This window comes from Bubalus kerabau, chromosome 3 (genome assembly GCF_029407905.1).
Source record: "Bubalus kerabau isolate K-KA32 ecotype Philippines breed swamp buffalo chromosome 3, PCC_UOA_SB_1v2, whole genome shotgun sequence".
In the NCBI taxonomy this organism is placed as follows: Eukaryota; Metazoa; Chordata; class Mammalia; order Artiodactyla; family Bovidae; genus Bubalus; species Bubalus kerabau.
This window is the reverse complement of record NC_073626.1, coordinates 88314350-88338436: the sequence shown is the minus strand read 5'-3', so window position 1 is coordinate 88338436 and position 24087 is coordinate 88314350. Positions and strand designations below refer to the sequence as shown.

At 36.4% G+C, this 24087-nt stretch overlaps 1 protein-coding gene across 2 annotated transcripts in view; it reads left to right on the top strand.

Annotated features, from left to right (window-relative positions):
* SLC4A10 (solute carrier family 4 member 10) overlaps positions 1 to 24087 on the top strand; it is a 245610-nt gene that overhangs the window by 18357 nt on the left and 203166 nt on the right. For both annotated transcript variants that reach the window (XM_055572418.1, XM_055572417.1), the window contains exon 2: positions 10502 to 10583. In XM_055572418.1, the coding sequence (XP_055428393.1) occupies positions 10502 to 10583 (82 nt within the window). The remainder of the gene's footprint in view (positions 1 to 10501; positions 10584 to 24087) is intronic.

Sequence of the window (24087 nt, the reverse complement as noted above, 5' to 3'; positions counted from 1 at the left end):
TATATGGTTTCATTTATTTTATTGAAATATAATATACTAAATGAAACTCAAACTTAAGCCTGATATATGCTTAGATTTCAGTTCAGCTAGTATTTATTGAACTCTTATGAAATGTTAATCTCTGAGCTGATGCTTTCTCATCTGTTGCACTGTGTAATACAGCATAATATAATTAGAGGTTAAACAATTAACCTTTTTCAATTTGTATAATGCTTTAGTTCACATGGAAAAATGAAAAAAAATAGGATGTCTCTAGAGTAAATATGGACACACATGGTGAATAGTAACACCGAATTCAGGTGTTAATGTTCACTTTTTATATTTCACAATTTAAAATAAAAAGTAATGAGATGGATAAGAAAACCAAGAAGTTAAAATTCTGCATGTTTTCAGCAAAACAGTAGCAACCCATTATTCAAGCAAAGTATGATAATAATATAGTATGTGACATGTTAAAGTTTTTTTTGTTGTTTTTTTTGTTTTTATAAAATTTTATTTTATGTTTTAACTTTACAATATTGTATTGGTCTTGCCATATATCAAAATGAATCCACCACAGGTATACATGTGTTCCCCATCCTGAACCCTCCTCCCTCCTCCCTCTCCATACCATCCCTCTGGGTCGTCCCAGCTCACCAGCCCCAAGCATCCAGTACTGTGCATCGAACCTGGACTGGTGACTCGTTTCATATATGATATTATACATGTTTCAATGCCATTCTCCCAAATCATCCCACCCTCTCCCTCACCCACAGAGTCCAAAAGACTGTTCTATACATCAGTGTCTCTTTTGCTGTCTCGTATACAGGGTTATTGTTACCATCTTTCTAAATTCCATATATATGCGTTAGTATACTGTATTGGTGTTTTTCTTTCTGGCTTCCTTCACTCTGTATAATAGGCTCCAGTTAAAGTTATAGAAAACATGTTTTAACATTTTTGAAGTGAAATGAGCTCTCAGGTCATGTTTATAAGATACATATGTCTGTATGTTCCTGCTGCTGCTGCTGCTGCTAAGTCATTTCAGTCGTGTCCAACTCTGTGTGACCCCATAGATGGCAGCCCCTCAGGCTCCACCGTCCCTGGGATTCTCCAGGCAAGAACACTGGAGCGGGTTGCCATTCTAATTCTTAAATCAATACTGGAAAATGTTTCATTAATATTAACCAAGATATTAATCCATAAGTTGAGAGAGACCCTGTAAACTAAATTAAAAGGTAATTTCTGTGTAGAGCCTCATGGCTAGAAATATATACAGATATTACTTCTTTGCAAGTGTTTAATACTTATATTTGATTAGTTACTCTTTTTATTTCCTTTTACACATCCAGAAGTTTATTCTATCCCTTATTTTTCATTTATTTCATAAATTAAGCATTCTTGAACTGCTACTGACAGTTCTTTAATGATTCAGTCTCCTCCCTACCATTTTTTCCTCTAATCTTCATTTAACAGTATTTTTTGTTAATCATAACATTTTTTGAATTGTATGTCATTGTTACAGATTGTTTGTATACAAAATGATTGTATATTTGTAAAAATACAGATGTGATTATTTATTAGGTGGTATGTGTTTTTTATTCAAATATAGTTGCTTTACAATGTCATATTAGTTTCAGAGTACAGAATAGTGATTCAATATTATTATAGATTATACTGCTTTTAAAGTTATTACAAAATAATGGCTACATTGTCCTGTGCTGTATATATCTTTATTGCTTAACTATTTTATTTTATTTTATGAATTTTCCTTGAATTTTCTTTTTTTTAATTTATTTATTTTAATTAGAGGCTAATTACTTTACAATATTGTATTGGTTTTGCCGTACATCAACATGAATCCGCCACAGGTGTACATGTGTTCCCAATCCTGAATCCCCCTCCCACCTCCCTCCCCATACCAACCCTCTGGGTGCTTATCTATTTTATACATAGTTCAGTTCAGTTCAGTCGCTCAGTCGTGTTCGACTCTTTGCGACCCCATGAACCACAGCAGGCCAGGCCTCCCTGTCCCTCACCAACTCCCGGAGTCTACCCAAACCCATGTCCATCGAGTCGGTGATGCCATCCAACCATCTCATCCTCTGTCGTCCCCTTCTCCTCCTCCTCCCCTCAATCTTTCCCAGCATCAGGGTCTTTTCAAATGAGTCAGCTCTTCACATCAGGTGGCAAAAGTATTGGAGTTTCAGCTTCAACATCAGTCCTTCAAATGAACACTCAAGACTGATGTCCTTTAGGATGGACTGGTTGGATCTCCTTGCAGTCCAAGGGACTCTCAAGAGTCTTGTCCAATACCACAGTTCAAAAGCATCAATTCTTCTGCACTCAGCTTCCTTTATAGTCCAACTCTCATATCCATACATGTGACCGCTGGAAAAACCATAGTCTTGGCTAGACAGACTTTTGTTGGCAAAGTAATGTCTCTGCTTTTTAATATGCTGTCTAGGTTGGTCATAACTTTCCTTCCAAGGAGTAAGCATCTTTTAATTTCATGGCTGCAATCACCATCTGCAGTGATTTTGGAGCCCCCAAAAATAAAGTCAGCCACTATTTCCACTGTTTCCCCATCTATTTGCCATGAATTGATGGGACCAGATGCCATGATCTTAGTTTTTTGAATGCAGAGCTTTAAGCCAACTTTTTCACTCTCCTCTTTCACTTTCATCAAGAGGCTCTTTAGTTCTTCTTCACTTTCTTCCATAAGGGTGGTGTCATCTGCATATCTGAGGTTATTGATATTTCTCCCAGCAATCTTGATTCCAGCTTGTGCTTCTTCCAGCCCAGCGTTTCCCATGATGTACTCTGCATATAAGTTAAATAAGTAGGGTGACAATATACAGCCTTGATGTACTCCTTTTCCTATTTGGAACCAGTCTGTTGTTCCATGTCCAGTTCTAACTGTTGCTTCCTGACCTGCATACAGGTTTCTCAAGAAGCAGGTCAGATGGCCTGATAGTCCCATCTCTTTAGGAATTTTCCACAGTTTATTGTGATCCACACAGTAGTTTGTATCTTATTAATTCCATACCCCTATCTTGCCTCTCTTCCTTCCTTCTCCCAATGGTAACTACTAGTTTGTTTTCTATATGTGTGTCTGTTTTGTTCTATACATTCATTTGCTTTATTTTCTAAATTCAATGTATAAGTGAAATGTAGTATTTGTATTTCTCTGATTTATTTCACTGAGTATAATACACTCTAGGTCCATGCACAGTGTTACAACTGGCAGAATTTCATTTTTTTAATGGCTGAATAATATTTCATTGTATATACATACCCCCATGTTCTGTATCCATTCATCTGTTGATGGACACTTGGGTTGCTTCTGTATCTTGGCTAATGTAAATAATGCTGGTAAAGCAAACTTGAGAGAAAAGAATAAAACTGGAAATGTGCATCTTGACTTCAGACTATGCCACTAAACTTCAGAAATAAAAACAGCATGGTACTGACACAAAAACAAACACATATATCAATGGAACAGAATAGAAAGCTCAGAAATAAAGCCAATGACTGTGATCAGTTATTAATAGACTATGACAAAGGAGGCAAAAAACAATTGGAGAAAAGACAATCTCTTCAATAACAAATGCTGGGAAACCTGGACAGCTTCATGTAAAAGAATGAGATTAGAACATTTCCACACACCATATAGAAAAAGAAACTTAAAATAGATAAGATCCAAATCTAAGATTTGAAACCATAAAACTCCTAGAAGAGAACATAGGCAGAACACTCTATAACATAAATGGTAGCAATATTTTTTTTTGGATCTGTCTCCAAAGACAAGAGAAATAAAAGCAAAAAATAAACAAATATACCTAGTTGAAAACTAGACAGTGTTTTTGACAGATATTTTTTAGTCAAAGTTCTGTATGTAGGTGGCCATTTTGATTATATGTTCATCTCTACAAAACTGATGTCATAGTATTTAATCATTAAAATAAACGTGACATGTGAATCACAGTCATAGCAAGAAGGAGATTGTCACTCAAAAACTGTGAGAAAAATATTTAATGAAAGGACTGATTTGGATGAAATATATACACTGCTGCTGCTTCTGCACTAAGTTGCTTCAGTTGTGTCCGACTCTGTGCAACCCCATAGACAGCAGCCCACCAGACTCTGCCGTCCCTGGGATTCTCCAGGCAAGAACACGAGTGGGTTGCCATTTCCTTCTCCATTGCGTGAAAATGAAAAGTGAAAGTGAAGTTGCTCAGTTGCGACCGACTCGTAGTGACCCCATGGACTGTAGCCCACCAGGCTCCTCCATCCATGGGATTTTCTAGGCAAGAGTACTGGAGTGGCTTGCTTAATAGATAATTATCAAAGACCTACTCTGTGGCACAGGGAACTCTACTCAGTTCTCTGTAATGACCTGTATGGGAAAAGCACTGGTCTTGACAAACACCCTCTTCCAACAACACAAGAGTAGACTACACATGGACATCACCAGATGGTCAACACTGAAATCAGATTGATTATATTGTTTGCAGCCAAAAATGGAGAAGCTCTATACAGTCAGCAAAAACAAGACCAGGAGCTGACTGTGGCTCAGATCATGAACTGCTTGTTGCCAAATTCCGACTGAAATTGAAGAAAGTGGAAAAATCACTAGACCATTCAGGTATGACCTAAATCAAATCCCTTATGACTATACAGTGGAAGTGAGAAATAGATTTAAGGGACTAGATCTGATAGACAGAGTGCCTGATGAACTATGGACGGAGGTTAGTGACATTGTACAGGAGACAGGAATCAAGACCATCCCCAAGAAAAAGAAATTCAAAAAAGCAAAATGGCTGTCTGAGGAGGTCTTACAAAGAGCTGTGAAAAGAAGAGAAGTGAAAAGCAAAGGAGAAAAGGAAAGATATACCCATCTGAATGCAGAGTTCCAAAGAACAGCAAGGAGAGATAGGAAAGCCTCCCTCAGCGATCAGTGCAAAGAAATAGAGGAAAACAATAGAATGGGAAAGACTGGAGATCTCTTGAAGAAAATTAGAGATACCAAGGGAACATTTTATGCAAAGATGGGTTCAATAAAGGACAGAAATGGTATGGACCTAACAGAAGCAGAAGGTATTAAGAAGAGGTGTCAAGAATACACAGAAGAACTGTACAAAAAAGATCATCATGACCCAGATAACCATGATGATGTGATCACTCTCCTAGAGCCAGACATCCTGGAATGTGAAGTCAAATGGGCCTCACTACGAACAAAGCTAGTGGAGGTGATGGAATTCCAGTTGAGCTATTTCAAATCCTGAAAATTGATGCTGTGAAAGTGCTGCATTCAATATGCCAGCAAACTTGGAAAACTCAGCAGTGGCCACAGGATTGGAAAAGGTCAGTTTTCATTCCAATCCCAAAGAAAGGCAATGCCAAAGAATGCTCGAACTACCACACAATTGCACGCATCTCATACGCTAGTAAAGTGATGCTTAAAATTCTCTAAGACAGGCTTCAATAATATGTGAATCGTGAACTTCCAGATGTTCAAGCTGGATTTAGAAAAGGCAGAGGAACCAGAGATCAAATTACCAACATCCATTGGATTATCGAAAAAGCAAGAGAGTTCCAGAAAATCATCTATTTCTGCTTTATTGACTATGCCAAAGCCTTTGACTGTGTGGATCACAATAAACTGTGGAAAAATTCTTCAAGAGATGTGAATACCAGACCACCTGACCTGCCTCTAGAGAAACCTGTATGCAGGTCAGGAAGCAACAGTTAGAACTGGACATGGAACAACAGACTGGTTCCAAATAGGAAAAGGAGTACATCAAGGCTGTATATTGTCACCCTACTTATTTAACTTCTATGCAGAGTACATCATGAGAAACGCTGGGCTGGAAGAAGCACAAGCTGGAATCAAGATTGCTGGGAGAAATATCAATAACCTCAGATATGCAGATGACACCACCCTTATGGAAGAAAGTGAAGAAGAACTAAAGAGCCTCTTGATGAAAGTGAAAGAGGAGAGTGAAAAAGTTGGCTTAAAGCTCTGCATTCAAAAAACTAAGATCATGGCATCTGGTCCCATCAATTCATGGCAAATAGATGGGGAAACAGTGGAAATAGTGGCTGACTTTATTTTTGGGGGCTCCAAAATCACTGCAGATGGTGATTGCAGCCATGAAATTAAAAGATGCTTACTCCTTGGAAGGAAAATTATGACCAACCTAGACAGAATATTAAAAAGCAGAGACATCACTTTGTCAACAAAGGTCCATCTAGTCAGACCTATGGTTTTTCCAGTGGTCATGTATGAATATGAGAGTTGGACTATAAAGGAAGCTGAGTGCAAAAGAATTGATGCTTTTGAACTGTGCTGTTGGATAAGATTCTTGAGAGTCCCTTGGACTGCAAGGAGATCCAACCAGTCCATTCTAAGGTAGACCAGTCCTGGGTGTTCATTGGAAGGACTGATGTTGAAGCTGAAAACTCCAGTCCTTTGGCCACATGATGCAAAAAGTTGACTCATTGGAAAAGACCCTTATGCTGGGAAAGATTGAGGGCAGGAGGAGAAGGGGACGACAGAGGATGAGATGGTTGGATGGTATCACGGACTCGATGGACATGGGTTTGGGTGGACTCCGGAAGTTGGTGATGGACAGGGAGGCCTGGCGTGCTGCGGTTCATGGGGTCGCAAAGAGTCAGACATGACTGAGTGACTGAACTGAACTGATATAGGAAAAGAATCTAAAAAGACTACATATATGTATAACTGATTCACTTTGCTGTATGCCCAAAACTAATACAGCATTGTAAACCAACTATACTCTAATAATTTTTTTTAAAAAGTGTAGGCAGGATAAAGGGTAATCCTTAATCAAATTCTAGAAATGTGTAACATCTGGAAACTGTTACTACTCCTAGGCCTAAAGGAGCAAGGAAGTAGTTAATGCAAACCAGTGAGATCTATAGCTGTATAAGTCACATGACAAGAGCTTTGTTCTTTGATAATGGATCACAGTCATTGCCAAACTGTGGTCCAACAGGGGCTGTGTTTCTCTGGTCCCAGTCTATAGTGCTCTGTCATTATAGGAAGCTAAAAGTCAAGGGATCCTAGTAATGCAGTCTGTAAAGAAACAGAGCATGGTGAATAAGAGTGGAAAGTGGATCTGTAAGGATTAGTGGAGAATATATAGGATGCCATAATATCCTAATATCTGATATTTTTTTAAAAGGCAGAAAAAGTGGTTACCTTTTTAAAAATATGGTAAATAGTTATAAGGAAGAAAAAGTTCCGAATTGAAAAGGAACTGCTTCCTCCTCTATTAATCCATTTTCAAATGAGATGAGAATTATCAAAAGGACATGAAAAAGTTTCAATTTTCCTGTCCAGGGGATTGCTGTTAGATTTTAGCTTGTAAAACCAGAAAAGTTTATTTCACTGATGACTGTGCTCAAGAGCCATGGTAAATCAGAAAAAGGTGTTTTTTGCATACTCTTAAAGCTGATGATATTTATAAACAATTCTAGAAGAAATTTCTGTGTGAATGAGTTAGTCTGTCCCAGGGTCATAGTCTATACCGATGCTTTTCAAATTTTAGGTCACAAGCCATTTTTCAGTCCTTACATAAATGTAATGGGTAGTGACTAGGACTTCTGAATGAAGTAGTATACCCTTGAACAGAAAATATCAGAGTACATTGTTTGTAGTAAGAATCCATGCTAGTTTGTGAAACTTTTGATTACATGTATATGAATATGTGACTGTGTTGGGATATATATTTTTCACTATGGGCTATGTTCCCCTGCCCAATTAAAACTCTATTTTCTGGACTCAACCATCTTAAAAGTGTTTACCCAACAGTATAGAAAAGGTGAATTGTATTGAAAGGCAACACATAATATATTTATGTGCTGTCTCTCTAACGTAGTGCTAAAATTTGCTCCTCGATGAGTAAATATTAATACATATGGAAATTAGGGCACACATATATATATGTGATTTTTCACCCATTCTAAAGATAATGGCAGTTCAAGATGAAGTAAAAATTTTACTTATTGCTCTATTTGGGATTAGCACATAGACTGGACCCAGTGCCATATGTTGCTCTGCATTTCCCTATATCACACCTCATGTTTACCTGCTCCTGGTCATATGGGGGAAGGGGACTACTCTGCTAAAAGTCTTGAATAATATCAAAGCAATCTTTTGAGCTATAGCGAAAGTTGAGGAATTTCAGTATATGTATTAGCATTAATCTATATCTTTGGAATTTTTAGCTGCAAATGTGGAACAACTAGGGAATATAAACCAATACAATATTGTAAAGTAATTAGCATCTAATTAAAATAAATAAATTTAAATTAAAAAATAAAGAGGATAATGTGAAACTACAAAATGAGTCACTTACATTGAGTTATATTCATATTCTAGCTTCTAGTTCTTTTTCTTTTAAAGAAAAATTAAAATTAGGTCACTTCTGTTTGTAACCTGCATAGTATTTAATCAATCAGCTATTTCCTATTTAGATTCTACTTCTACTTCTGATTCAGAATTTTATTTTATCTCAGTATCTTAGCATTAGCTATTCAAGAGAATTAAATTTTGTATACAGAGAGTATACAAGCTTTATATAAATAAGGGGAAAAAACATTTTGTATAAGTTGAGAATTGCTTCAGATCTTTGAAATCAAAATCAAATATTTATGATGGGGAAAAACATCTTCATATATTCTATATAAAGCTTTCCATTTTGCAGTTGTTTTCAGAGACTGCCATTTTGAGTTATAGTGGAACAGTGCTCTTTCTGACCTTTGAACGAGGATGCATGACTTAGCTTTTGGCATTCTTCCTAACAACACCCCAGAGGGCAGAGTTGTGTTCCAATGTGACATATATTTGAAAATGTCTTGCACAGAGGATAAATTTCATTTGTAAATGTATCAAGAGCAGATTCAAAATAGGCTGAAGCTTGCATTTATTTGGTTCAGGAAAATGATATGTCTCGACTTTGGCTATTGCTGTTATTGCTTAAACCAACAGATTTTCTTAAACCTTGCCAAACAGAAGAGCAATGGGTTCTGAAATCTATCTTCATTTTAATTTTTTCTCTCATTATATTGTAAGTTTCTTTAATTCTAATTTCAAAGACTTTACCCTGCCTTGTGTCAGCACAAGTTGTCAGAAAGACAACAGGGTATAAAGCATGTCCTTCTGCTACATATTTTGCTGCGTTTGAAGCATCTGAGAGCTGATCTTTTTAGATTGAAATATGTCTATAATTTGGATTTCCCTGGTGGTTCAGATGGTAAAGAATCTGTGTGCAATTCAGGAGACCTGGGTTCAGTCCCTGGGTCAGGAAGATCCCCTGGAGAAGAGAATGGCAACCCACCAGTATTCTTGCCTGGAGAATCCTATGGACAGAGGAGCCTGGTGGGCTATAGTCCAAGGGGTTGCAGAGTCAGACATGACTGAGTGACTAACACTTTCACTTTTCCCATGTCTATAATCCTACAGCTGAAGGTACTGATTTGCTGAACACGGAGGACAAATCTTTATTAAGATTATGATCAGGAATTAAAAGACTTTCAAAGAAGAAACAAAAATATTTTACTTTTCTAATAGTTATAAACTTGAATAAGCTTAGACATAGATCTTGAAACATTCATTCAAATTTATTCTACCTTTCATTTCTCCTTTTGTGCCCATTGTTCACTTTTAAGGTAGTTTTTACATAGATGTTCACCATCAGATACAAGTTGTAAATAATCTGTATTTCTCTTCATTCAGTATTTTGTCCATTCCTACATGGTCAAACTGCAATATACTCACATCTCCCCCATTATTTTACTGAATACCTAATCACTGAGTCTACTGTTTTGAGTATGTGTATAGTGTTCAAAATACAGAGCCTATGTCCAGTTCTTCTAAATAGGTAAAAAAATTTAGAGAAACTGAATGAAGGTTAATGCATATGATTGTAATTTACAGTTTAGTTTGAATAAAATGCATTATACTGAAGCAAAGTCACTAGAGTTGTACTTTATTTAGTAATTGCTACTAATTGCTTTCAAGAGGTTAGTTCTCCTCAACCATGTTTATAACTGCAATGGAATTATTTGTCCCTGCCATAGAACTAGTGGTGTTAATATTAATGATTTTCACATTGCTTTTGTACAGTTCAAAGTGTCATCTTGTTAGCAAGAATTCTTTATCAGAGATAAAAATGGATATTACTAAATTGACAGGATAACTCTTTGTTTTCTGTTTTTCATCTCACTAACAAAAATGATACCAACTAGAATGTTTGACTGCTCTCAATTTCATGGAAAATCAAGTGACATTCCTTCTCTGAATGTGTGGTCAAATAATTCTTAGTCTTTTCTTTTGTAAACTAACACTTGATAATCAAACAGAATAGTCATGTGCAAATAGGTTTATGTTACTGAATTAGACCTCTAAATTATCATGTCACATTAAAATTTATTTTCTGAAATTAAGAGAATATATAGTACTATCATTTAGTCTTCTTTCTCTCTCTTCCAGAGAAATGATGAAGAAGCAGTTGTGGATAGAGGTGGAACTCGTTCTATTCTCAAAACACACTTTGAGAAAGAAGATTTAGAAGGTAAGACTTTTGGGGGGAAGGGGATACCTATTGGTATTTCAAAGAGATGTGAAGTTTTAGTAATGTGGAGAACTGCAAAAGTTGAAATCAGAGTAGTGGTGGTGGTGGGACCTGGATATGACTGTTTTGGTGTAGTCTGGAGAGCCAGGAGGCAGTCCTGCAAACAATGAGAGCATTAATTCATTCAACAGACCTTTACTGAACCTCTCCTGTGTTCCTATACTGTATTGTGTGCCAGTCTTTCAGTAACCCTTGCTTCAAGGAGTTAAAATTAATTGGGAAATGAAAAGAAAAAAATTTATGACAGACTAGCATCTTGGGTGGGGGCTATGTGACAGAGGAGGACAGGAGAGGCATCTCAGTCTGTGTTGTCAGAGTAGACTGTCACTGGGAGTTAAGGACTATTGGTGTTCTAGTTTTATTGCGATATCTGTGAGAGAGGGCTCAAGGCATCATTTGTGTGACTAGATAATTCAACAGGGAGATTCTGAACTAGAATATCCTGGGTTTAAATATCAGCTCTGTCCCTTATGTGGTACAGAACCTTTAGCTAGTTAATTAGTTAGCTTCTCTGTGGCTCCTCTAGTGGCTCAGATGGTAAAGCATCTACCTGCAATGCAGGAAACCTGAGTTCAATCCCTGAATCAGGAAGAGCCCCTGGAGAAGGAAGGGGCAACCCACTCCAGGACCCTAGCCTGGAAAATTTAATGGAGGGAGGAGCCTGGCAAAGAGTCGGAAATGACTGAGAGACTTCACTTTCACTTTCTCAGTTTTTTTCTCTGTTGTTAAAATAAAGATAACAATGGAATGTGTTTCCTAAAGTTCTTGTGAGAAATAAGGGAAAAATACTTAGAATAGTACCCGGTGCAAGAGTTACATAAGTGTTGGCAATTTTTCAGTTCAGTTCAGTCACTCAGTCATATCTGACTCTTTGCAACCCCATGGACTGCAGCACTCCAGGCTTCCCTGTCCATCACCAGCTCCCAGAGCTTACTCAAACTCATATCTATTGAGTTGGTAATGCCATCCAGCCATCTCATCCTCTGTCGTCCCCTTCTCCTCCTGCCTTCAATCTTTCCCAGCATCAGGGTCTTTTCCAATGAGTCAGCTCTTCGCATCATGTGGCCAAAGTATTGGAGTTTCAGACTCAGCATCAGTTCTTCCAGTGAATATTCAGGGTTCATTTTCTTTAGGATGGACTGGTTGTATCTCCTTGCCATCCAAGGGACTCTCAAGAGTCTTTTCCAACACCACAGTTCAAAAGCATCAATTCTTCGGCGCTCAGCTTTCTTTATAGTCCAACTCTCACATCCATACATAACTATTGGAAAAACCATAGCCTTGACTAGATGGACCTTTGTTGGCAAAGTAATGTCTCTGCTTTTTAATATGCTATCTCGATTGGTCATAGATTTTCTTCCAAGGAGCAAACGTCTTTTAATTTCATGGCTGCAGTCACCATTTGCAGTGATTTTGGAGCCCCCCAAAATAGTCTGTCACTGTTTCCACTGTTTCCCACCTATTTGCCATGAAGTGATGGGACCAGATGCCATGATCTTAGTTTTCTGAATGTTGAGTTTTAAGCCAACTTTTCCACTCTCCTCTTTCACTTTCATCAAGAGGCTCTTTAGTTCTTCTTCTTTCTACCATAAGGGTGGTGTCATCTGCATATCTGAGCTTATTGCTATTTCTCCCAGCAGTCTTGATTCTAGCTTGTGCTTCATCCAGCCCAATGTTTCTCATGATGTACTCTGCATATAAGTTAAATAAGCAGGGTGACAATGTACAGCCTTGACGTACTCCTTTCCTGATTTGGAACCAGTCTGTTGTTCCGTGTCCAGTTCTAACTGTTGCTTCCTGACCTGCATACAGATTTCTCAAGAGGCAGGTCAGGTGGTCCTGTATTCCCATCTCTTTCAGAATTCTCCACAGTTTATTGTGATCCACACAGTCAAAGGCTTTGGCATAGTCAATAAAACAGAAATAGATGTTTTTCTGGAACTCTCTCGCTTTTTCGATGATCCAGCGGATGTTGGCAATTTGATCTCTGGTTCCTCTGCCTTTTCTAAATGCAGCTTGAATATCTGGAAGTTCACGTTTCACGTACTTTGAAGCCTGGCTTGGAGAATTTTGAGCATTACTTTGCTAGCGTGTGAGATGAGTGCAATTGTGTGGTTGTTTGAGCATTCTTTGGCAATTTTTATTATACCACAATTTATGTGTGCACACCATTAGTTGATATTTTTTATATTAAGAAAATTTAATGAGAAAATTAGGGAAGAAAATAGGTTACTATGGTGCAATTTCTACAGACTTTCAAATGCAGCTGTACTTCCAAAATCTTGGAATTAATAGCACTCAAAATTCCTTGGCCTTCCATTTATCAAGCAGCTGGGTGTTTAGCAAACAGAGGGCTAGAAGGAAAATCAAGAGACCTGTATTTTAGCTTTGACCTTGTAGTAAAGTGTATAGTTTTAGGTTGAGCCAATGAAGGGGGTGAAACAGACAATGATTATTACTAGTGGGATACAAGGTATATAGTATTTTTCATTTCTTTGTTGAAAAGTGATACCCAAATTATCTGAAGTAAAATGAATTGGAGATAGCTCCTAATAATCTACTGCAGTCTAAAGTGTTTATTCCCCTTAAGAATTGTAATGTAGCCACTTAAATTACAGTTAAATTAAATATTCTTGTGTCTTACCTTTAGCTACAACAATTAAGTAAGAGAAGAGGTAATATACTATCTAGAGACAACTTTCAAACTATACCTACTCTATGCCTGACATTTGCTTGATTCACAGAAAACCCCCAAGGTCTAGAAAGTTTATACTTACTGGGTGAGCTCAGTAATTTGCATGCTATCCATATTTATTATATAAACTGAAATAAGCAGAAAGTTGAAAAATCTAACCCAGTAATGAGTAATATAAAGGTAATTTTTCTTTAGATTTGAAATGCTGTTGCTTTTTTCTCAGCAGTATATTTACTGTCCTACTTATGTTGTACCATGACTTAAACTATGCTTATGTTCACTAACTCACACAAGAAAACCTAACAAAACAAGAATTTAGTGTAAGAATATACTCCATTCCAGGGAAAAATCATCTTGAGTTTAAAGATTATGATTGATAATCCACACACAGATAAATGCAAGTTAACAGTTAGTAATTTATAAATGGGGCTTCCTTGGTAGCTCAGACAGTAAAGCATCTGCCTGCAATGTGGGAGACCTGGGTTCGATCCCTGGGTCAGGAAGGATCCCCTGGAGAAGGAAATTTATAAATAGCTAATGTAAAATGGTAAATGGTCCCTTTGAATGGAAAATACATAATGCTAAAATAAGATTTATAAGGTCATTTTAATTATTGTGTTAACATATATTACATACATTTCCTTTTACTGGGAATGATTAGGAAATGCACATAACTGTGCACAATGCTTTAAAAGAGAGAACACATGTATACCTGTGGTGGATTCATTTTGATATTTGGCAAAACTAATACAATTATGTAAAGTTTAAAAAATAAAATAAAATTAAAAAAATAAATAAATAAAAGAGATTTCTGATAGAAAAAACACAATTGGATAAATCATATTTGTTTCATTTGCTGATGTCTATAGTGGGAATTTTAATCCCAGAAGTGAATAATTGTGACCAAGTCACTGGTGATTGAAAATAACATCACAGAATGCAAACATAATATTATATTATAGAATTTTAAAAAATGAGGAAAACCTTATTTATGTTGGTTTTATAAGTATTTGTTTTGCTCCCAGATCATAGTGAGTAGATAAATATTCCAGCATTTGAGGATGCTGTAGAGGATTCTGTTGTGATGCATGCAAAGAATAAACAAATCTGTTAGTGATTCCCAATTGATTACCCTGCATCAGAAAGTAGTGCAGGGCAATGAAGCAGCTATCATGGTTCAGAAAAAATCAACTGGTTGCATAATATGTTATAACATGGGCAAGATGAGAGCCCCAGACAGAAAGGTGGCATTTTTGAGGGTAATGGAGGTAGTGTGGTAGTTTCTCCTTTTGTGTAATTAAAGGAAAAGAGGGGAGCACCACTTTTTAAGAGCTTCTTTAGTAACATGAATAAAATATACCAATAGATACTTATTTGAAATGAAGTAGAAGTTCTTTGTGGTAAAAAAGCATAACATAAAATTTATCATCATAACCAATTCTAAGTGTACAGTTCAGTGTTGTTAAACCTATTCACAAGGTTGTATAAGCCATCTCCAGAACTTTTACATCCTCAAAAGTGAAATTCTGTAAAGCAACAACTCCCCATTTCCTTCTCCCCTGGCAACCACCATTCAACCTTCTGTTTCTATGAATTTGGCTACCCTGTACACCTCATGTAAGTGAAATCATGAGTATTTGTCTTTTTTGACTGATTTATTTCACTTAGCATAATGTCTTGAAGGTTTATCCATGTTGTAGCATGTGTTAGACTTACTTTCCTTATGAAGACTGAGTAATATCCATTGTATGTATATACTACATTCTATTTATCCATTCATCTGTTTATGGACATAATTGCTTTCATCTCTTTGCTGTTGTGAGTAGTGCTGTTATAAACATGAATATGCAGATATTTCTTTGGGACCCTGCTTTCAATTCTTTTGAGTATATACCCCTACGTGGACTTGCTGGATCCTAGGGTCAATCCTAAAGGAATATCCATTGGAAAAATATCCATTGGAATGTCCTGAATATTTAATCCTGAATATCCATTGGAAAAACTCTGATACTTTGGCTACCTGATGCAAAGAACTGACTTATTGGAAAAGATTTTGATGCTGTGAAAGATTGAAGGCAAAAGGAGAAGTGGGTGGCAGAGAATGAGATGGTTAGATAGTATCACCAACTCAATGGACATGAATCTGAGCGAACTCTGGAGGTAGTGGAGGACAGAGAAGCCTGGTGTACAGTGGTCCTAGGGGTTGCAAAGAGTCATTACAATTTAGAGGCTGAACAACAACAACAAGGGTCATTCTGTTTTTAATTTTTAGAGGAATTGTCATATTGTTTTTCATAGTTTATGCACAATTTTACATTCCCACCAAACTGCACAAGGGTTCCATTTTTTTTTAACCTCCTCACTAATACTTGCAGTTTTCCAAGTTTTCTTGATAGTAGCCATCCTAATGCATGTGAGGTGCTTTCTCATTGTGGTTTTCATTTGCATTTTCCTAATAATTAGTGGTATGAAGCATCTCTCATATGCTTGTTGGCCGTTTGTGTGTCACCTTTGGAGAAGTGTCTATTCAAGTCTTTTGTGCATTATTTGTATTTTTAATGTTGTTGTTGATACATGATTTGTAAATATTTTCTCCTGTCTAGTAGATTGCCCCTTAGCTCTGTTGACTGTGTCCTTTGGTACACATAAAATTTTAATGTTTTGATGTAGTCCAATTTGTCTAGTTTTGCTTTTGTTGCCTATGTTTTTGGTGTTATTTTCAGGAAATACTTGCCAAGTCCAATGTCATAAAGCTTTTTCCTATGTTTACTTCAGTTTTGGGTCTTACCTTTAGGTCTTTGATTCATTTTGAGTTAGTTTCTGTATATGGCATAGAATGCTTGCCCTTTTATCCTTCATATTCCTTTGTTGCCTAACCTTATACTTGTTACAGCTTGCATCCCTCCTCACAGGTTAAACTTTACCCAAAATCATTGATATATATAAATAAATTCTTTAGTGAGTGAGATACAATTTGTTTTCTGTGTTTTTAGCACATATTTCTAAAATAATACCTGCTATTTTCTACAGCTTGAGAACATATAGGAGGCAGTAAAACCTTAAGAATATTATTAGAAACTTTGTGTTCAAAACCTTTTAGTTGTTCCATACCAAACTGGGGGCTTCCCAGGTGGCTCAGTGGTAAAGAATCCACCCGCAGTGCAGGAGACCTGGGTTTGATCCCTGGGTTGGGAAGATCCCCTGGAGGAGGGCATGGAAACCCACTGCAGTATTCTTGCCTGGAAAATCCCCATGGACAGAGGAGCCTGGTGGGCCCCAGTCCACAGGGTTGCAAAGAGTCGTACACGACTGAGCAACTAGGCACACAAATTGGGAACTTGCCAGGTGGCTCAGTGGTAAAGAATCCACCTGCAGTGCTGGAGGTGCAGATTAGATCCTGGGTTGGGAAGAGCCCTGGAGAGAGAAATGGCAACCCACTTCAGTATTCTTGCCTAAACAGAAATCCCATGGACAGAGAAGCCTGGCGGGCTACAGTCTGTGGAGTTGCAAAGAGTCAGACACGACTTCGTGACTAAACAACAATACCAAACTGGTGCCTTCTCATTTTCTCCACAAAGAATAGAATTTTCATTCTACCCATCCATTAGTGTTACTTGATCCCTCCTGGCAGAATAATTATCTTCCTCCTTCAGATAACTCTTTCTGAATTTACATCATTTCATATATTATTATTATGTATATATTTCTTATCATTCTTATTTGATTACAAGCTTGTCCAGGAACAAATCTTTGTTTTACCTGTTATTTGCATTATATCATGGTATCTATCCAGTACTTTTTCTTATACTCAATAGATACTAAAAAATGTGTTGCATTGAATCTCATTTATATGTAATTCAATAATATGTCACTAAACATGTAAGAAGTCAAGTTTATGTAGTATAATTAGATGCATAGTTAACACTCATCAAATATTTAATTACCTTTCAAACATTTAACATGTAAATACAGGAGGTTCTGATTATGTACTGTACCAAGATAAATAAAACTAGTTACATCTTAATTAGATATTCAGGAATTCATAAATTTTAAACTTTAATGGAAAAGTTAAGCTAATATTTAAATCTTGGCCTACAGATTAAATTAAAAAGACAATTTGTATATTTTATGTAGCTTTTAGCAGAGAGCAAAATACTTTTAAGTCATGGATTTAATAAATTATTCCTATATCTTGATATTCTTTTGCTCACTTTATTTTAGACAAAAAATTATGTTTACGAGTTTACTTCTTTTGGGACCATTCAAAATATTGTGGACCCAAAGTCCAGAGAAAATATAAGTAAAATATGTAGTGCAAAGCTGTCATGCAACATAATTTTATCAGTGATAATACCTTCCCACTTTCTTCATTTCACCTAATGCATTCCTGTGCTCTTAAGATAACTAAAATGCTTTTCTGACCATAATTATTATAATGTCAAAAGTATTTTTCAGTAAAAACAGAAGATAATTGCTGATCCTATGATTATGATATGATATTTTTCAACCAAACTAAAAAATAATTTAAAAAAATAAAGAAAAATCCAAAAATTAGGCTTACATATTTTTCTTTCTGATTTTTTAATCTCCAAAAATTGCCGTCAGAAGGCAAAAATGAATTCTGGTGAGAGAAACAAAAGTTGCCTTCAGAGAGATTGAGATGGGCTTAGAAGGATGAATGAGAGTTCTGAGGACAAAGAAGGAAGGATTTATCATATTCTGGGAATGGCAAATATGGTGTGGCTAACACACTGGAATTGTGTACATGGAGGTAAGGAGTGACTGGAAATGAATTTAAATATTTGCATAAGGTAAGTCAAATAATGAAGAATGAATTAATTTTTTAAAGTTACTCAGTGTGGTAAGTGCTATTATCATCTCAATTTTATGGATAAAGAAACCAAAGCCCAAAGGATTGGGCTGCCCAGGCCCTGACTAGCAAGTGTAAGAGCAGGGATTCAGACACTCAAGGATCTGGGCTTTTAACACCTAGATATAAACATAATGTGGAGACTTGTTTTTTAGGTGACTGAATGGGGCAACATGTGTATTAACTGGAAGACTGGGGCATATTTACTCAGTCATAACTATTTTTAAAAAGTTGAGATTATCCAATGAAGCAATAAAGAATTTTATAGTACCTGCATTTCAATAGCTTTCCAAATAATTTTGCAAAAATTTGAAAAAATTTAAAACTAGTAAATTCCCATTAGACCGATTCATTTACACAAAAGGAAGAGCTCTATCCCATTGGAGACAATTTTTAATGTAACTTCATGTTCTCTTATTTAAATTCTTGTCTCTGCTGTACCACAGAAAGAATAATCTTATTGTTTAGTTTTCAAATGTCTTTTATTTGAAAAAGAAAGATCCATTTTTCCTGCTATTTTTGGTTTCTAGCTTTTGTGCAATTTAATATTGTGATACAGGTTCTATGTCACTGGATGGAGAAATTCTACTGGTATTTGGTCCATTGGTAATAATTAGTGAAGTTAATTAACTACATAGGATCCATTCAAAATTGTACATTCTGCCTGCCAAACACTTTAGATATTTGAGGATGGGAATTGGGCAGATAGTCTAATAGTGAAGATACCAGAAAAAAAAAAAATAGCCAGTAGTAAATTTTATTTCCTAATTGACTATCTTGGCCATCTATGTACATTTCACAATGAATTGTTTTATTTTTCTCCTGGGTATCCTAAAAATAAAAACTAAATAAGAGAATGTTTGTTTTTAAACAGTCTAATAATGGAATTACTTTTATTCCTAAAATTAACTCCCAGGTGAGCTATACATCATGTTCCATATTTCTTCATATTAATTGTTCCACATGAATTTTGTGTGTGACCCACATCTTTATTTTGATATATAAATTTATTTGTGATATTTTTTCTATTTGGAGTGGTAGCTTGGTAGTTATTTATAGTCTGTTTTTGGAGTATATTGTAAATTTTAAACATCTATTTTTCTAGATTTGGTCATGGCTTATCAGATCATTTGCAAATAGTTATATCATTTGCAAGTATGTCCTTGCATGAGGATAGTAATAGTAACAAATATTCTAATGTGTATATGTGACTAAGAAATCCAGCAAATTTGTGGTTTCATAATTTAGGAGTCCTTGTTGTATTTTTTCCATCCCTAGTTTACAATGTCAGTTTTTAGGCAGCTGATTTTAGAATAGGAGCATATATTCTTAATCTCCCTCATTATTCCTTATAAATCTGTCTCTATTTACTACCTATTCTCTACTTATCAAAGGCACAGTACAGATTTGAAGTATTTGCTATGTAATGTGACCTAAGACATATACTTTGTGAATAAGGAGAACTGTATATTTGTGTGTGTATATGTAAAAATTTCAGTCATTTACTATTTTAGTGATATAATAGATGAAAAGAAATCCCTTTTCATTACCTTAAATATAATCCTATAAATATTAAAATAGGGTATTTTGCAGCAAAGAATTTATTCCTTTAATCCTTCTATATTTTTCTTCAAAAATATTTAATACTTTGAAGACAAACCACAAATGACTAAAGCTTCTTAATATGTTTATATTAACACTATACTTTTGAGTTTTCCAGACATCTGAGACTTAAATGAGTTGATTATTTTGTTATATAGTTTAATAGTGTGGGAGTAGTATTCTGAAAGTGACATTGTGAAGGAATCAATTTAGTCTACTTCTTGATTAAATTCTTCAATCTCTATTTCTACTAGCTTCCCTCTAGAGCTATCCTACTTTAAAACTCGTTAGCTGAATGTGATCGGAACCTCCACAGGTTATCCCCTCACAATTGAAGCACAGGTGGGCTACCAATCAATTTGGACTTCCCTTGTGAAGTCATCATCATTCACCAATATTAATTGAGTGCTAATGGTGTACAAGCTGTGAGCAAAACTTCTGCTTTATGCTCTTTATTTTCCAAGGTGGTTTACATACTGGTGCTATCAAAAGGGCACTTGAGCTCTAAACTTCCTTGGGAAAAATTACAGTGGCCACCTTGCACATAAATGTTTACATTTAAAATATCAATTGCAATAAATACTGATGATAGTAAGTGTTAAATAGTAATTGAAAGAGGTGATGTTCTTAAATTTCTGGATTTTTTTGTTGTTGTTCAGTTGCTAATTTGTGTACAACTCTTTATGACCCCAGCACTCCAGAATTCCCTGTGCTTCACTATCTCCTGGAGTTTGTTCAGATTTATGTCCACTGGGTCTGTGAGGCTATCTAACCATCTCATCCTCTTACTGCCCTCTTCTCCTTTTGCCCTCAATCTTTCCCAGCATCAGGGTCTTTTCCAATGAGCCGGCTATTTGCTTCAGGTGGCAAAAGTACTGGAGCTTCAGCTTCAGCATCTATCCTTCCAATGAATATTCAGGGTTGATTTCCTTTAGGATTGACTGGTTTGATCTTGCAGTCCAAGGGACTCTCAAGAGTCTTCTCCAGCACCACATTTTGAAAGCATCGGTTCTTCAGCGCTCAGCTTTCTTTAGTCCAACTCTCACATAGGTACAAGACTACTGGAAAAACCATACCTTTGACTATACGGACCTTGTCAGCAAAGTGATGTCTTTGATTTTTAATATGCTGTCTAGGTTTATCTTAGCTTTCCTTCAAAGGAGCAAACATCTTTTAATTTCATGGCTGCAGTCACCATCTGCAGTGATTTAGGGGCCCAAGAAAATAAAATCGATCATTGCTTCCACTTTTTCCCCATCCATTTGCCATGAAGCGATGGGACCTGATGCCATGATCTTCAATTTTTGAATGTTGAATTTTAAGCCAGTTTTTTCACTCTCCTCTTTCACCCTCATCAAGAGGCTCTTTAGTTCCTTTTTACTTTCTGCCATTAGAGGGGTATCATCTGCATACCTGAGGTTGTTGATATTCTCCCAGCAATCTTGAGTCTAGTTTGTGATCCATTGGAGCCCGCCAATGGATCCAGCCTGGCAGTTTGCATGACGTACTCTGCATGTAACTTAAATAGAGTGACAATATACAACCTTGTGGTATTCCTTTCCCAAGTAACTTTAGTCATGTCCAACTCTTTGTGACCCTATGAACTTTAGCCTGCCAGGCTCCTTTTTCCATGGGATTCTTCAGGCAAGAACACTATAGTGGGTTGCCATGCCCTCCTCCAGGGACTCTTTCAACTCAGAGATTGAACCCATATCTCTTATGTCTCCTGGATTGGCAGGTGGGTTCTTTACCACTAGCCCCACCTGGAAATCCCTTTCTGTATTCTACACATCTATACTTTTATCACCGGAGAAGGCAATGGCACCCCACTCCAGTACTCTTGCCTGGAAAATCCCATGGACGGAGGACCCTGGTAGGCGGCAGTCCATGGGGTCGCTAAGAGTTGGACACGACTGAGCAACTTCACTTTCACTTTCCACTTTCATGCATTGGAGGAGGAAATGGCAACCTACTCCAGTGTTGTTGCCTGGAGAATCCCAGGGACGGCGGGGCCTGGTGGGCTGCCATCTATGGGGTCGCACAGAGTCGGACACGACTGAAGCGACTTAACAGCAGCATACTTTTATCACACATTTTATAATTTTATACACATTTATACTTTTATTTTATATCTTATTTTCTTGGGCCCCCAAATCACTGCAGATGGTGACTGCAGCCATGAAATTAAAAGATGCTTGCTCCTTGGAAGAACAGCTATGACACATTGAAACATGTATATTATCATATATGAAACAGATCGCCAGTTCAGGTTTGATGCATGAGACAGGGTGCTCAGCGCTGGTACACTGGGATGACTCTGAGGGATGGGATGGAGAGGGAGGTGGGAGGGGGGGTTCAGGATGGGGAACACATGTACACCCATGGCTGATTCATGTCAATGTATGACAAAAACCACTACAATATTGTAAAGTAATTAGCCTCCAATTAAAAGAAATTAATTAAAAGAAAAAGAAAAAAGAAAGCTATGACAAACCTAGACAGCATATTAAATTACTTCACCATCAACGGTCCATCTAGTCAAAGCTATGGTTTTTGCAGTAGTCATGTATAGATGCTAGAGTTGGACTATAAAGAAAGGTGAATGCCAAATAATTGATGCTTTTGAACTATGGTGTTGGAGAAGACTCTTGAGAGCCCCTTGGACTGCAAAGGAGATCCAGCCAGTCCATCCTAAAGGAGACCAGGGTTCATTGGAAGGACTGATGCTGAAGCTGAAACTCCAATACTTTGGCCACCTGATGTGAAGAATGACTCATTGGAAAAGACCCTGATGCTGGGAGGGATTGAGGGTAGGAGGAGAAGAGGACAACAGAGGATGAGATGGTTGGATGGCATCACCTACTCGGTGGACATGAGTTTGAGTAAGCTCCGGGAGTTGGTGATGGACAGGGAAGCCTGGCGTGCTGCAGTCCATGGTGTTGCAAAGAAACAGACATGACTGAGGGACTGGACTGAACTGATACTTTTATCAGTGCTATTAATAGTATCACTGGAACCTTAATAGAATTAATTCCATTTTGTGTAGCGGTATTCTGAGGTTGCTTTTTGGAATGCTCTTTTATATTTTCTTCTGGTGACAATACCCCATTCTATCATTCCTCTTTCCTAACCTACCTGGTCATCCCTATTACCCTTAGTTTGTCAGGACTGCTGAAAGCATCATGAAGATAACTATCGTTTCTTTATTTCTCTACCATCTCTACTCCTCTATCATCTCTATCCCAACTGAGAGCTTTAGTTGGGAAGATAATACACAAAATCAAAACAATTGAAAGCATGATTAAAAGAAAATAAAAATTTGATTTTCTGCTGATAAATTTAGTTTTTATCTTGTCTCTGCACCAGGAATATTATGAATATCCTTTTTATTGAAGTTTAGTTGATTTACAATATTGTATTTACTTCAGATTATAGCATAGCCAATATTTTTATAGATTATACTCCATTTAACATTATTACAAGATGGATGCTATAATTCCTATGCTGTACAATATAGCTGTGTTATTTATCTACTGTATACATAGCAGTTTGTATCTCTTAATCCTCTACCCCTAGCTTGCGGCTCCCCCTTCCCTCTCCCTGATAGTGACAACTACTTTATCCTCTGTGTCTGTGAATCTGTTCTGTTTTGTTATATACATTCATCTTACTTTTTAGATTCCACATATAAATGATAACATAAAGTATTGTCTTTTTCTGATTTCTTTCACTAAGCATAATGCTTTCTAGGTTCATGAATCCATGTTGCTACAAATGGCAAAACTTCATTCTTTTTTAAGGCTGAATAATATTTCATTATGTATTATACATTGTATATTATATATAATGACTTTAAGATTATACATAATGTCCTTAACTATTAATATTCCTTTTGACTTTTCAAAGCTGCTTCTAAATTACCTTTGGAGCATTTGTGAATAACATATTACAGTCTTATTACCAAAAGGATTTATAATATCTAGCTAAATTATTTAGAATTATACCTATTTTTTCCTTTGCATAACTCAATTTTTTCTTATAATAATAAATTGCTATTATTTAATAGGATGACAATATAATGGGAAAGCATTTTTTGATACTGTAATGCAAATGATAGTAGTACTGATCAGAACATGAAAGTCATGTTTGCTAAGTTGAAATAATGATTGCTTATCTCATGCTATCTCACTTTGATTTTCTCTTAAGGTTTATTAATATGCATTCTGTCTATTAAAAAGGTGCTCTTAATTGCCAACTACAGTGGTTCCCTCTTGTCA